A 15,588-nucleotide genomic window follows, 5' to 3' on the forward strand; every position below is an offset into this window, starting at 1 on the left:
TAGCAACAGCTATTACTGTTGCTTTATTAAAATTAATGTAATTCTAAAACAGTGTGAGAAAAAACAGATTTCTTTGTTTATATTTATGACTTTCTTCATTTGTAATATTTATGTACAGACATTTTTTCTTATACTTTTTATTTACATTTATATTGGAAGGATATTGCACTGAGGGAATGTAGTAAAAATGTATTTGAATGAAGCTGAAGCATTTACAAATCTCAACTTGGATCATTGTATGATTGTATTAAACAATATTGTTCAATAATATTGAAAATATAAAATATATAAATAAGAATAGCGCATGCAGTTGATAATTTGTTATTTGGTGAGTTACAATTTTCGACAAAATTTTACAAGAATAAAAATAATAGCATTTTCATTAAAGAGAAAATTGTGATAGATCAAAGTGACTTTGTATTTTTTCCCACAGAAGATCAGTGAATGTTGGAGGTAAAACTTGAATAGCTAGTTGCATGTAAGCTGGGTAATTTTCAGGCTCGGCAATCACTTTCATGAACAATTGCAAATAGTGATCGCTTTTGAAAAATGCTTCCCGGCTTGCCATTGCTTGCAAACGCACATCACGGACAAAATCTTCGACCAAAGAATGATGTTCATCTGCAATGAAGAGAAAAAACAAAGACAATCATCAGATCACTTATCCATGACATTTATGTTTCAAACTTACCACTGTAAAATACGTAATGTATTTTAAATCCTGTATTTGAATTGTTCGAATCAGATCGGAAATAAATCCACAAACGTCTCGATTGTCCAAGCAACGCAAACGGGGCAGCTTTTGATGAACAAGCTTCTAGTGTCATTGGAGAAAGTGGAGATCCTTTGTAAAAGTTAAAAAAATTTCATTCTTAACGTAAAAATAAAAAAAACAAACATCAGAAATGAATAATACAAATAAAAAACCCACTATTTTTACGAATAACCAAGTAATCCCCACAATGATCTGCGGCAAGGTGAAGTTGAACAATGAAGAGCAAGATTCTTTTACCCAAAGGGGCTCGAATAAACCACTCGCAGGATGCATTGTTTGGATAATTGCCCGGATAATTTGGTGACGCTATAAATCCTGTCAAATAGCCCATCTGTTTTACACATCTTTTACCTAAATGAAAAAATTTTGATATTATTTATTTATTTATTTATTTATCATTGTACATACTGATGCAACTGTTTTGCGATTTGCTGGCAGGGAATTCTGTTGTCAAATTCTGTGGACATCGGATGCAGTAATTTTTCCCATACTCAAACTGATAACTACCAATTGGACATGGCTGACATTTATTTTCATCAACGTTGAAGTAAAATCCTGGTAAGCATAATTCTAAAATGAAACATCTTTTGAAATATTAGAATAAAAAGTGGACGACGACGCATTCACCTGGAACAGAGCAGTTGGAAAATGATGTTGAGCCGAAATCGTAAGTAGTAAGCTTTTCTCCGCATGCTGTACAAGCCAGTCGACCACTTTCCGATTGATAAAATCCATATGGACATGGCAAGCACGGTTCCATACCGGTCGAAGAATAATGTCCAGGCAAACATGGAGCTGAAATACATGCAAAACGATACTTCAAACATAGCATATTTTGAAAATGCAACGGTCAACCAACTGGCGCAATTTTCAATTGCATCTCTCCCAGCAGATTGATTTTTCTTATAATCAACCGATGGACACTTTATGCAGCTTAGAGCGTTGGACATTGGTTGGTAAGTGCCGGTAGGACAAGGAAAGCACAAGCCTACGGTTCTGTTATAAAAATTTCCAGGTTCACACGTCACTGGCATCATATTTTTGAATGTTTTCATTACAGAATCTTTGGACAATGTTCTACACTCTTTTTTAGGATGCTTGTGATTGCACAATAAATGCAATGAACTTTTCGAAATTGTTCTAAGCATCATTTCTGAAGAACGATATCTAAAAAAGAAGAAAGTTTTTTTTTCATCAATAACCGCAATCATAGAAAAACCATCTCGTGAAAAATTATTACTGAAGCTAACATTTATACATGGAGCTTTTTTGAGATTATTACTTCAAAAGAAAACAACATTTGTTTAAAAAAAATCTTTTTTCCAATTGCAAGTGTATTTAAATTAACAAAAGTTTGACTTTTTAGTTAATATTAATAACATATTCACCAAAGTGTTTCTCATTAATGCGCATTGCACATTTTAAATGTTTACTTTAAAAGTCTGTATTTCATAAATTAAAAAGATTAATAATCATGATAAATAGTGTCTTCATTAGAAATTTTGAAATAACTATCAATCAAAAACAGCAGTGGACAATGTTATTAAAATAAAATAAATACCTGAGTTTCAAGCCATTGATTTGAGCTATTTCACTAAACAAGTTGATAAAATGTTGAGATGTAATTGCGTCAGCTAAAAGTTCAGCATCGTATTGAAATGAAAAGTCAAAATTTTAATTTTTGAAAGTCATACCAATTCTATACCAGCCTTGAGCTGAAAATACAGACAATGATCGATTGTTATTTGCCTCCTGCATTTCAGCTGCTCGTTTCAGGCATGTAATTTCAATGCTGGCAAATTCTGGATTCTTTCCACATTGTTGGTGGCGATCAATTTTACCGCTGTTCTCTATTAATAGAATTCCTTTCTCTAAATAATGCCAAATAAGAATAATGATGATAAAATAATAATTTTCTCTGCATACCTGCTTCGAAGTTCTTTTGATTTGTCTTCATTCGAAACAGTCGATTTAGCAAAATGCAACGATCCACCAAGAACGAGACATCCATATAGTGCCATTGGGACCCTGCAGCTTTTATAGACGTCACTGCAGATATATTTTTGCTGCATGCTATTTTGATGCTTGATTTCATTTTTTTCGCCACAAATTCAGCATTTTTGTGGCAAATTAATGTACACATATTTCCTCGACAATTTAAACTGCTGGATATTATTGAACTTTCGTCACTGCTTTTCAAACAGTAGTCAACAGCTAAACATAAATGTTAATGGTTTAACATATAAATAACATACATTAAATACTCTGATTTTAAACAAAATCATTGTCAATCTAAACTTCAAAAAATTGTAATTAATCATCATGCTTGAATTATTCAAAAAGACAGTTTTGTTCCATTATGTTGTCTTTACCAATGCAATCTTTTTTATTGCTGTGAAGAACAAATCCTGTGTGACATGAGCAATAATAACTTCCAGGTGTATTGTGGCAAATTTGTTGACATCCTGCGTTCCCTATTGAACATTCATCTACGTCTAAATTTTAAAAAATTAATGAAATAAAGTAAAATATAATACAATAAAAAGAACATTTTTGCCTGCACAATGATGATGTTCATGCAAATAAAATCCCGGACGACATTGGCAAGTGTAACTTCCAGGTTGGTTGATGCATATGTGATCACAAACATCATTGCTTTCGCATTCATCAATATCTTTGCAAGATAGTCTGTCGTTGCTTAATAAATATCCATTTTCACAAGCACATTCATACGCTCCAGGAATGTTAATGCAAATTTGCTCACAGTGGCCGTTCCAATTTTGACATTCATCAATGTCTAAACAAAAAAATTGCTTAAATAAAAATGCACTATGTGGAGATATCTATATCAGAATTAATTGCCTGAACAAGTTTTATTATCAGCATTTAAAATAAATCCATTATCACAGTAACATTCAATTCCATTTTCAGTTGATTCACATCGCTTTTCACAACCTCCGTTGTCAATTTCACATGAAGCTTAAAATTCAAATGTATAAGTTAATTTTGTTTAACAAATGTTTATGTTTTTACCAACGCATGAATGCTCATCGCTTGCTAGGAAGTAACCAGAATGGCACATACAAATTGTACCTTGACGGGTGTCCAAGCAGTTATGTTGACATCCACCATTTCCAATCTTCACGATGTTGTAATTGTTATTTTCAAATAAATGCAATTTTACATAATTGGATAATGTTAAAAAAGAAAAGAAAATACTAATAATTAATTATTAATAATAAATTTACCGAACAAGTGGAGATGCAAGTTCGCCCATCAGAATGTAAATGGTACCCAGATTTACAATAGCAGCTTCCAAATTCTTTTACACAACCATGAGTACAGCCCAACTGATCGCAAATTTGACTTGGTTTCTCTTAATCGAATCATCTTATTATTGCTACAGTGTATACAGAAATATACGTACTTAAGATGCAGCTAAATCCATCTGCGGCTAATACGAAACCTCTTTCACACGAACAATAGTAACTTCCAATAGTGTTTACGCAATAATGTTCGCAATAGCCGTTGTCCGTTTTGCATTCATCAATATCTAAAATTATGCATCATTCAGAAATTAATTAAGCATTTTTAAAAATTAATCAAATAATGAGTGATAGCAAAGGATACGAAACAAAAATACTTTCACAAAATTTAACCTCTCAGTCAGAAAAGTTTTCAAACATATATGCAGAAAAGTTAAATTTAACTTGCGTTTAAAAAAATGCTTTTTACATCTGATAAGAATTTACTTAAACAGAAGCACGCTAATTTATATCGTTTACAAAAAACATTCTTGAAGTACAGTAATTAACAATAATTTTATTTATTCAAATAATGTAAGTAAATTTGTACAAATTTGCAAGCATATTTTGTAAATGAATGATTTTTTTTAATTTGAATATTATTAATTAAAACATTAAGAAATTCATTGCACCTACACTATGTTACTATAATACAGGTAGACAAATGAATTGTTATCTTTTTTTTTGATTTTAATAAATGAGAATGTTCATTTTTGAAAATGTCACCTAAACAATTTTTCTGATCATCAGCCAGTTGAAAGCCAACATAGCATGAACATTTGAAACTGCCAATAGTATTAGCACAAATTTGGACACAGTGCCCATTCATATGCTCGCATTCGTTTACGTCTACAAAAGCAAAAGTTCATAATAATAATAATAATAATAATAATAATAATAATAATAATAATAATAATAATAATAATAATAATAATAATAATAATAATAATAATAATGCGAAAAAATAAAAATAAATTTAGCTAGTGATGTAATAATAAAATTTAAATACCACGACATCTGTTGCCGTGCTTTTGGAAGCCAGGTTTGCAAACGCAAAAATAACGTCCGGATGCAAATTGACATTCACCTTTTTCTCCATCGCATGTTCGGTTTCCAAATGTGCATTCATCCCTTTTCCCTTAAAGGAACTTTTCATTTTTTTAATTTGTACAAAATCAACAAACATTCACATCCGACAAGACTGTATGCAATACCTCGTGATTTGAGCAACGAGATGATCACTTTACAAAGGCCGGTGCCGTATTGGCCAGGTTCAGAAATGAGCCTGTTCAAGCCGAGATAAAGAGTTCTGTTTTGTGAATTTTTAGGAAAAAGGGAAACCATTTCTGCAATTGGCAAAAAGCGCTTCCTTTTAGCATCATTGATGTAAAATTTAGAACGTTTCTCGGTAATTTCAAGTTTCACCACTGGTCGGCGCCTCGATGGTAGAAAATTTTCAAACAGTCGACAATTGCTCTGATTGGAATGCTTGTTATTGCAGTGGAATGTAATTCGACGATTCTGAATGCACATCTCGGACTGGGCCAGGTCGTTGGTCCACAAGTATCCGCATCCGCCGGACTGCTTTTTCGACTGCGAGATGTGCAACGTCCACAGCTGGGGTCTGTTGTAGAAGCCGACTATTTTTACCAAAGATATGGAACCGTGCAAATTGATACGCAACACTGCTCTTCTATTGCAATCGCCGGTCAACGACCAATCCGAGCCGGCATTGGATTTGGAATATTCAAATGATTCTTCTACACGTACAAACCTGCCAGTGCCGGACACATTTCCCGTTTTCAAATTTACGACAACCTTTTCATTACTGTGCATAAGCATTTTGGGTGGCTTATCTGAAACAGGCAAACAAACCAATATTTACGCATCATTCATTATCAACAATTTAAAATTCTTTTTCATGCTTTTTCTTTGCTTTGTTGCTTTTGTTAAATTTTACAAACATCAAAATATGCTAATAATAAAACATATTCCATGATTGAACGAAAAATAAAATTATATTGTACTCGATGTTCAGTTGTGCATTGCTTAAAGTACGCTCATAATTTACGCTTAGATATTACAAATTGCATTTACACAATAAAACTATAACTTATGAAATCGAACATTTCAAACTTTTTCTTGATTTCTTTGAAAAATAATAATCTTCTATTGATTTCAATATTTTTGCAATATAAATGTATAAAATGGTAAATAAGAATGCAGAATCTTTTTTCATTTTTGAAATCAATGACGTCATTTAAGTAAAAAAAAGCATCGCTTTACGTATGCAAAAAGTTGTATACCAACAGTAAACAGCTCGAAATGTTGCAAAATAAGCGTTGAACCAACTGTCAAGAAATAGCCAAAGCTGAAAATTGCTTTTCCAACGTGATGTTGAATGTTGAAATGGAAATTTCACAATTTAAACAGATGAATTGAAGAATGTTTTTTTTACTTGTTATAATATATAATTATGAATTATAATTTTATGCATACATACCGTTGCTGACGATGATCAAAGTTGCAAAAAATGAGAGCAGCCAAACAAAAGCCATCGATGTAGTAGTTTCGCACCAATGTTCAAGAATGCAATGGTCAACAAATTTCAACAATGGCAAAAGATCGCTTCTCAGATTGGCTACGTTCTGTCATATCGATAAAAAAAGTCAAGCATTTGCAAATCAACTTCTTTTGGAAAAGACAAATGAAAACTAATAATAATAATACAGTAGGCTTGTGTTATATGTTTTTTCTATTTTTAGTTATTATATTGTTGTTCTTATTGTTGATGGATGAAGGGTAAAAAAAAAAGATAACTCTTATACTATTATGCGTGAAGCAGAAATTGTAAATTGAGTTATTTTGGCTTATGGCAAAGCAGAAAGCATAACTGACACTGCCGGACGGCCCTCTTGAGCTTGCTGCAAAAAGACACACTCGACCGATTGGCAGTTGAGATAAAATATGCCTCAGTCGGTTGATTTGAACGCATCGATTGTCGTAAAGTAACTTTTGATCATGTGATGAAATTCACCTCAGGCACATTTCCATTTTTAGCATTCAATAAAGAATTTAATTATAAATTTCTCAATTTTTGTATCATCATACAAATATATGCATACAATGAAATACTAATACTACTAATAATACCTTATAATGCATATGAATTTTAAAGTTATTTTGATGATTCATAAATTGCTTTTAATCTGCTTTTTGTTTTTCAAATTTGAAAATTTTAAATTTCATTGAAAATAGTGTTGAAGATTATTCTTTGGAAAATACTTTTAAATTATAATAAATTATTTCATCATGCAAATTTACTCTGTCAGTCTTTGCAATCAACATTACATATATGGATTGGTTTGGCGAGTTTTTATCAGCACTTTTATTGAACAATGTTGGCATTAATGTGAACCTTTTGGCAAAATTTGAAATAAGAATAAATTAAACTTGATTCATTGTAGTAAATTAATGTGAACACAACTCTCGATTTTAAGGTACATCAATATTGCGTGAGATAATTATATAAGAAACTTCTATAATTATAAATTATCACTTGACTCATTTTCTGTTCATATATTTCTTAACAAAAACAAATGTATAAAAGTAATGTGTTCTTGAATCTGAAAAATAGTTGCAAATGCGGAGTAAAATGTTCATTTACAAGTTCTTTTCAATGCATTTTATAGCAAAAATTTGTCTAATCTTTTTTCAGAAGAAGAATCTGATAAAATAATATGCCATAATTATTGATTAAAAAATGTAAATTTAATTAATTATTGCACTACATTTAATTTAGTCAGTCAAAATGGTAAACTATTTTAAGCAGATTTTATTGACTTCAGCTATAATTGGTATTTTATTATACAATTTTAAGCAAAAATTGCTTATGAATGATATCATATTTATGACATTTGCTTTGTTCAGATTATCTTATTCTACTTGACTATTTAACTCGTAAATTTCTTAAAGTGAGTAAAGAATATTCCATGCTATTTACATTCATTTGCATCATCTTTGCATTTCAAACCGCTTTTACAATTGCATTAAAAGGTTTTCAACTTTTTCTGAAATGTTACGCCGGTTTATATATGGGCTTTTTTCGTTTTGTTTTTGAAAACATAATCTTAAAATCAAAACATCTCTAAACGTTCAAACATTTTACGCTTTAAGGCACCTTTCTTGCTTAATTTTGTTATTTTATTTAAAATAGGATTTTCAAGCTTTAAATACATTTTATAAACTTTAAATATAGTTGTAATTGAACTTAATTAATTTTCATAATTCAAAATTTATTCCAACTTCCATGCACAATTCCCATACATCTCTATATGCATATATTTATAGAATACAGTACACTGTAGTTGCATACCTTTATTTTTATATTTTTACAGTATGATTTTTCTGTTATTACACACTATTCTTTTGTAGTTATATATGTTATCTGTTATATTTTATATAAATGAATTTAAAAGGTTTTTTAAATAAATCTGTTAGTATAGCTTTGAAAAGCAATTTTTTTCCAACTTGTATAATTTCAAATTGGGAAGCATAACTTAAAAATCCAATGAACATTTTACATGGCTTCAAGATTGAGGTAAAGGTGATTTATTTTTAATTCGATTGAAATTTCAAAGAAATTTTTTTGTTTAGATTAAATCCAGTTACATTGTTTGATGTGTTTGCTGAAGTTGCATCCAATGAATCAGAGGGTGGAAATCCATGGATTTTGTGGAAATATCCGGACGATTTTAATGACGAAGTATTTTTTTTGTTGTAAAATTATTACAAATGGACTGTCTTGATGTGTTATTTTTGTGTAGAAAATTTTACGTTCCATAGCGGAATTTTCTTATCCTTGTACTCTTTCGAGGTAAATATTTCATTAATTATTTATTATTCAACTAAAAAAATTATATTTCAGTGAATCTGTACAGCTGTTTTCATTTGTGTTAACAGATTTGGAAGGCTGCTATACGTTTGGCTTTTGTCGACATGCACCTCGAACAAAAACTTGCTATTGTTTGTTGAGGTGAAAGAATTTGTATTCGAAAATGTTTATTAAGTCTCTATTTATTTTTATGTTTCAAATGTTATGTTTTTAATTAAATTTTTTATTTACATGCAGTTTATTGAACTTGTAAAGTTTAATGTGAAAAGTAAAATTGTTTGTATTATTTCAGTGCATTGCCTTGGCCGGAAGTGTTTTTCAAATTTCTCAATCACATTGCAAGCGTTGCTGACCAGTGTTCTGTATTGAAATTAATTTTCAGTTTCATATCAGCAATTTCAATTTTCACCTTTTAGCCTGATGAAGTTGAACGCTTGTTGGATTGCACTTATCATCAAGAAATACCACTTCCAAACCAGACGTTTGTTATCAATTCTTCATCTGGTCGGAATGTAATTTCTGCCATTGACGTAATGAATGAGTGAACAAATGAATTACAATATTAGCATTGTAGGCATTGGAATGTCTTTGCCCTGACAATACGAAATTACCTAAAATACCTGAGAATGTTTGTTATTTGCATGCATAATTTTTTTTGAAAATAAATTTTCTCCATTTTCAGCGTTATTTAACTGAATATTTTAACGCAGTCAATGAAACTGCAATGATTGCAGTTTTCGCTAGTATGCTGTGTGAAAGGAGGATTATTTTCAAAGGAAACAAGTTGGGCAAACTGAGTTCGTGTGTTTTAGCAGCTAATTTGCTGATTTATCCTATGCATTGGTGAGCGATTTTCTTTTCTGATCAATTTTATAATTACTATGCTTTTATTCAACCAATTGATATTCCTTTTTCATCATTTAATTTCACTTGATCAAGTGAACGATTGAAAAGAACATTTTTGTCTGAATTTATGAAAACGGTGAAAATTGTAATGTTCTCACATTTAGGCAGCACATATTTATTCCAGTTTTACCTGCTCATCTCTGCCATTATTTAAAGTGAGTTTTTATTTTTCAATAAATAATATTTAATTTCGCTCGAATAATCTGTACATAAACAAGCAACCTTATTTATTATTAATTCAAGTATTGTTTTTGCAGTGCACCGATGCCATATCTCATTGGTGTGCCTTCGGTATTATACGAGGTAAGTAATGTTGTTTTTTTTGGTATATTTTTTGGTTTATGGGGTTTTATAATTTATTAATTATATTTATTCTTAATTTTAGCAATCTTTTATGCAAGAAGTTGATTTGAATGACGTTGTAATGCTTGACATTGATTCGAAGTTGTTCCGTTCACCGTACGACGATGTGAGCACATTGCCATACGAAGTGGTACGTTTGGAAAATATTTTCATTGAAAGAATTAATATCTTCTGTAATTTTGCATTTTTTGAATTTCAGATCTCCGTTTTGAAGAAAAACATGAGACTGTCCTATGGAACGGCTGGTGACGGTCTTGCTCGTGCCTTTTTGCGCGCTTTGGTTGTACTGATCGGTGGATATCGTGAAGCTTTGCAATTTCGACAAGGCGAATTGATCACATTCAGTCCTGAAGCATTTGTTCAAACGAGGCCTTCAAATTTGAGACCTTTTCTGGATAAAATGCTCGATTTGCAAATATTTCGTCAAGTAACTTTTTTTTCATCTCAGTCAATCAATCATTAAATTATACATATGTAATGTGGAACAAAAATCAATTCTGTTTTATGTAGAAATTGTTGTAAGAGTGAGCAGTTTTATCATTTCATTGATAAGTTTAGTTTATTGACGATCGCTTGGATAGATTGAACACGGGCGTGGGATTTCAAGATCAGTTTGAAGAGGAATGCAACTGTTATTCAGGGAAAGAATCTAGTCGAATTAAATACCAGTACAACGAATGGATGAACAATATGAAAGTATGTATTATAATCTATTTAAATGTTTTCTTTCATGTAAATAATGGTTTTTTGCTTTTTTCTAGAAAGAAGGTGGTGCATGGGTCAAGCAAATTCGAAGCAAAGTATCAGTTTTTTTCATTAACACTATTGAATAGGAGTTTTCAGTTTTTGTTTTCAGGTAAAATTGAAAGGTAAAGAAGCTATGAATGATATACGGAATATACTTGGTGATTTGAAAGTATTCAAATTGAAATATTTTCATTTTCCAACGAACTTTCACCCTTTTCTATATATATATTTCTATAGGAGGATTCAACAACAATGAAGGCAGTTCCTCCAATACAGCAGCATTCGCAGAGTTGTATTCGACGCGCACGCGACAAAGTAATTAAATCCGGCTAAAACTTTGGATGGATTTTTTAAATTTCATTTCTACTTTTCAGCTAATGCAAAAGGCTGTTTTACCTTTGAAAGCTGGCCGGTCGAAGTGGATGGACTTGAATGTGAGCAAAGATGATAACTTGAGCGGTGAAGAAGCGGAAGAGGAACGCAATGCAGAAAGCAAAGCAGAAGAACATTGTACAAAATTGCAGAAAAATAAGAATTCTACAAATTTTGATTTAATGTCAGAAATGCAAGAAGTATTGTCCAGACGATCATCTGTTTTAGTTAGATTAGAGCAGGAACAAGAGCAACAACAACAACAACAACCTAGCATTTCAGGCATGGATAATAAACATCCTCCTGGCACCAGTAGTAAGCAAGGTTAAAATTTTGGAAATATACTTTGCAATTATTGTTTTCTTTTGTAAAAGTCTCAACAGTTCAGCTTTTATATCATAAAATAGAGAGCTGTTCAGAAATTTCTACGCAATCAAGGAAGTATACATGCAAAAAGCTAATATGAAAGTGATTTAAAAGTAGAAGAAAGAAAACACAAAAACCTCTAACACAGAAAGACAATTTAAGCGTTGGATAAATTTGAGTAATATTTTTTCTCCTGTTGTTATGCTGAAATGTAAAAATCAAAATATTTTTAATTTGTCTTGGATGTATATTTGCATAGAAGAAGGGCTGCTTCTGCTTCTTAAATAAGGACTATCTTTAAAGTGATGTAGCATTTTGAAAAATAAGCAGACATTTAGTATTTGCAAAACAGAGATTATCTGTTGTAGATGAGACTGAATGCTCGACTGAGAACAACGATTTAATCGATCTGAGATCAGATGATCCGTCAGTTTCGGTTGCATCATCTGCTGCACAAGAATGCACTCCAAAAATGGATGGGAATTCAGAATTGAATTTACTGGAATCCATTTTTACCCCTGCAACTTCGACTTCTTCTTTGCAAACTAAAACTTCACCTTCTGGAGTTGTCAATTCTTTGCCTGCGAACTGGGAAACATTCGATTAAACAAACTCAAGAAATTATAATAATAATTATTATTATGTAATTTTTACTTGAAACATTTGTTGTTGTACGTGTTGTGTACATACATATATATATATAAGAAGAAAATCTTTTTTATTTTTAAGAATTATGATGATGATGTTATTTATTATTATATTGATGTTGAATCGTGATGTTTAATGAATAACTACTACTTTGTGCTTTGAATGTTCTGTCATCTTTGATATATTTAATAAATAGTTATTATCATTGTTTTTTGAGAAATACGGATACAGCATGAAATCGTTTGAGACATTTGAACACAATGGAATAAAAAATGAACAATCTTTATTTCTGATCTTACTTTTATAAAATGCATATCTATTACAGAATTTATAACGTTCAAATTTTTAAAGTTGTCCAAAAGAAAAATCATTTCCATCTATAATGGGCATAAGCCTTGTTTGCTTCACATTGTCGATGCAAATCTTGCTTTTTCTTCACAATACGTCCCTGTCAAATTTGTATTTCATTTTAAATTTAAAATTAACAAACATAAAAAACAAACAATACAACCTCGTTGTTGAAAGCATCCAATAGTTCTTTACCCAACGACTCTGCCATCGTTTCCGTATGACCACGTATTCGACAAGTTCGTACTAACCATTTCATAGCCATAAAGCGAGCATATTTTCTTGTGACAAACGAAGGAACCGAAAATATACGAATAACAATTTTAAATAATAATAACGCATATTATGCACGGTAATAATAATAATAATCATAACACACAATAATAAAGTACTGACATTTGCAACAAATGCCAAAATGCTTCCCTCCTTTCCCTCTATTTACTTGGTAAGTGATGCCACCACGAGTGGCAGGCATCAATTTCAGAACGGGAGTGCAATTTTCAATTGCTTTGTGGAAAATTTTCCAAGGATTGCATTCAATTTCTTTCCGTTCTTCATCAGAATTACAAGCTAACCATTTTTTCACTTGTTTACGCTTTATATATTCAAAACAGTTCGCCATAATTCGCTGCGCCAAATCTTTACGACCATCTTTCATTACCATATGTGTGAAAGTTCTGCGTAAAAGAACAATAATTTCTTCGCATACATATGCAAATTATAAATTTGTATTTAAATTTAAACAAATAAAAATTATACATTAAAACAGGATCGTGAAAGAAAGTAGTCGCATCTGAATGAAATAACGGCTTGATTGGCCGATATTTGCGTGGATCATCTTCACTTAAAGGAAGATCAAGTTCACTTTTATCAGTAATAGGATCTTGGTAAGTTGGATTCCAAATAGAAGTTCGTTTGTTAATTATGCTAAAATAATTGATTTCAAAAACAAATTTAAAAATTTCGGATATATCAGCTGAAAATTATGGAACTGAACTACAAATACTACATTTGAAATGTTGCCCTATCAGCAAAGCAAACAGTTCAGTGCAATTCAAAATAAGTAACAAAAAGCATTATTAAACAAATGAATTAAAAATTCTGATAATCTTAACCCAAAAAACAAAAGAAATGCCCAAATAAAGTTTTTCGAACTAAAACAATTCAAACGTAAGAGGAAATTAGTAAAAAACAAGACTACCTCTAATAATATCATGAAACTAAAGAAAATGTGGTTTTCTTTACAAGAAAAAGAAATATTAAATATTTCACAGTTTCAATTAAATAAAATGAACTTTGAATTGGCATTAAATCACTGACTGCACATAATGAAACATTTAGTTGTGAAACAAACTTGAATTGTACAATAAAAATTACATTGCAGATTAAAATATCAATAAAATGTTACTTTGGTGTAAAACAGCTTCCACAAATTCGCCGGAAGTAAAGCATTTATTTCAAAGCAATGAATCAATGAACATCGGATCTATCAAAAGAAAATATTCTGAATAGTTGAGTTAGTAATCTTAAGTTTAATCAAGTTTAAGTTCAGTTTTGGTTTCAAAAAATATATCTACAGTAGTATTTCTAACGATAAATATGTCAAAAATTATTAAGTGGTATTTTTTATTTGTTAGAAACGTACTTATTATTTAAAAAAACTACGTCATCTACGAAATGTTTTATACAAATACAGTATGAACATTCAAAGCAACTAGTAAAAAACATTGTTTTTTGTGAGTTTTATTTTTTATATAAAATTGCATAAAGTTTAAATTGCGCTAATCAAATATCAAACAAGTAGTCATTTTAATAAAAACGCGATTCAATATTTTATAATTTGAAGCATGAATCTTGAATTGCTGTTTAATACGAACAACGGGCGTTTTTAATTTAAAATTTAGAATATTTTTCTTAATTGTAATTATTACTGGACACTGTTTAATAATTATTAAACGTGCTTTTCATTAAATGAAAAATATTCCGTATTGAAAATAAAAGAAAACACTGAATAATATGATGCATGCATACAGCATGAAATGTATTTTCATTTTGAATTACTTTTCTTATTTTATTTTAAGCTATAAGAACATTTTTAATTATTGAAAGTGCGAACTTCATGAATAAAACTTAAACATCACATCACAACAGTAACTCACCCATAATCAAATGAGGAAATTCGATGAAAATAGTAACTAAATTTTGAGATTGCGTAAGTTTGTTAAGCTTCTGCCGCTTTTTATTTAATACGGTTAACTGCGTAAATTAAAAATTATGTTGTAAAAAAGTTGTTTCCTAGCAAGAATTTAAAATGATGTAAGCATTAAAAATTGCTATTTGAAAATTTAAGAGGGTCTTTTATTACAATAATTAGTTCTAAAATGCACGAAAATTGTTTGTATGGTTTTATTCTGCGTTTTTCTGAAATTAGCCTCATTTACAAATATTTGTATATTTCAGTGGTAAATAAGATAGTTTTTCAATAATAATAATGCAATAATGTAGTCACTTTACTATTTTTATAATTTTTCAGCTTATTAATAAGCTTTAAATTTAGTCTATCACTATGAAGATCCAGTTATTTATTAGAGATACGTTATTTCGAATGTTATGGCAATCGAGTACAGCAAATTCATCAACCTATACTTCAGGAATCGAGCATGCAGAAACTATGCCCAAAAGTTTGAATCTTAATCTGAATCATTTTGTTTTTAATTATGTATGATTTAGAAAAAAACAAAAATTTCACACCATCGTCGTATAAAGTTCAGGAGTATTACAGCTTCAATAAATGGAGCTTTTACGACTTAGGAAAGAAACTTGAAGCATTTCGTTTGTCTCAGCCTAATCCTAATCAACCAGAC

At 30.4% G+C, this 15,588-nt stretch overlaps 3 protein-coding genes across 3 annotated transcripts; 1 reads left to right on the plus strand and 2 right to left on the minus strand.

Moving 5' to 3' along the window:
- Window positions 1-382: 382 nt before the first annotated feature.
- On the minus strand, window positions 383-5,969 carry Tsp_06534 (putative GCC2 and GCC3 protein). The gene is made up of 18 exons (XM_003378519.1): window positions 5,966-5,969; window positions 5,295-5,936; window positions 5,090-5,218; window positions 4,807-4,929; window positions 4,203-4,328; window positions 4,024-4,151; window positions 3,809-3,914; window positions 3,390-3,572; window positions 3,208-3,270; window positions 2,702-2,989; window positions 2,470-2,625; window positions 2,337-2,409; window positions 1,635-1,942; window positions 1,403-1,570; window positions 1,184-1,345; window positions 932-1,126; window positions 692-844; window positions 383-621 (listed from the first exon to the last, which is right to left on the minus strand). The coding sequence occupies exons 1-18, from the start codon at window positions 5,967-5,969 to the stop codon at window positions 383-385; spliced, it is 3,246 nt and encodes a 1,081-aa protein (XP_003378567.1).
- A 1,078-nt stretch (window positions 5,970-7,047) lies between these two features.
- On the plus strand, window positions 7,048-12,335 carry Tsp_06533 (DENN domain-containing protein 1B). Its single transcript, XM_003378520.1, has 17 exons — window positions 7,048-7,088; window positions 8,737-8,845; window positions 8,907-8,956; window positions 9,008-9,115; window positions 9,267-9,336; window positions 9,391-9,486; window positions 9,549-9,602; window positions 9,657-9,775; window positions 10,138-10,183; window positions 10,266-10,373; window positions 10,443-10,670; window positions 10,802-10,939; window positions 11,005-11,049; window positions 11,100-11,159; window positions 11,228-11,305; window positions 11,365-11,686; window positions 12,097-12,335. Exons 1-17 carry the CDS (start codon window positions 7,048-7,050, stop codon window positions 12,333-12,335), a joined length of 1,911 nt encoding a protein of 636 aa, XP_003378568.1.
- A 408-nt stretch (window positions 12,336-12,743) lies between these two features.
- On the minus strand, window positions 12,744-13,388 carry Tsp_06532 (ribosomal protein S7). The gene is made up of 2 exons (XM_003378521.1): window positions 13,167-13,388; window positions 12,744-12,824 (listed from the first exon to the last, which is right to left on the minus strand). Exons 1-2 carry the CDS (start codon window positions 13,386-13,388, stop codon window positions 12,744-12,746), a joined length of 303 nt encoding a protein of 100 aa, XP_003378569.1.
- Between the last annotated feature and the right edge of the window lie 2,200 nt (window positions 13,389-15,588).

This window comes from Trichinella spiralis (genome assembly GCF_000181795.1).
Source record: "Trichinella spiralis strain ISS 195 chromosome Unknown Scfld4, whole genome shotgun sequence".
NCBI lineage: Eukaryota > Metazoa > Nematoda > Enoplea > Trichinellida > Trichinellidae > Trichinella > Trichinella spiralis.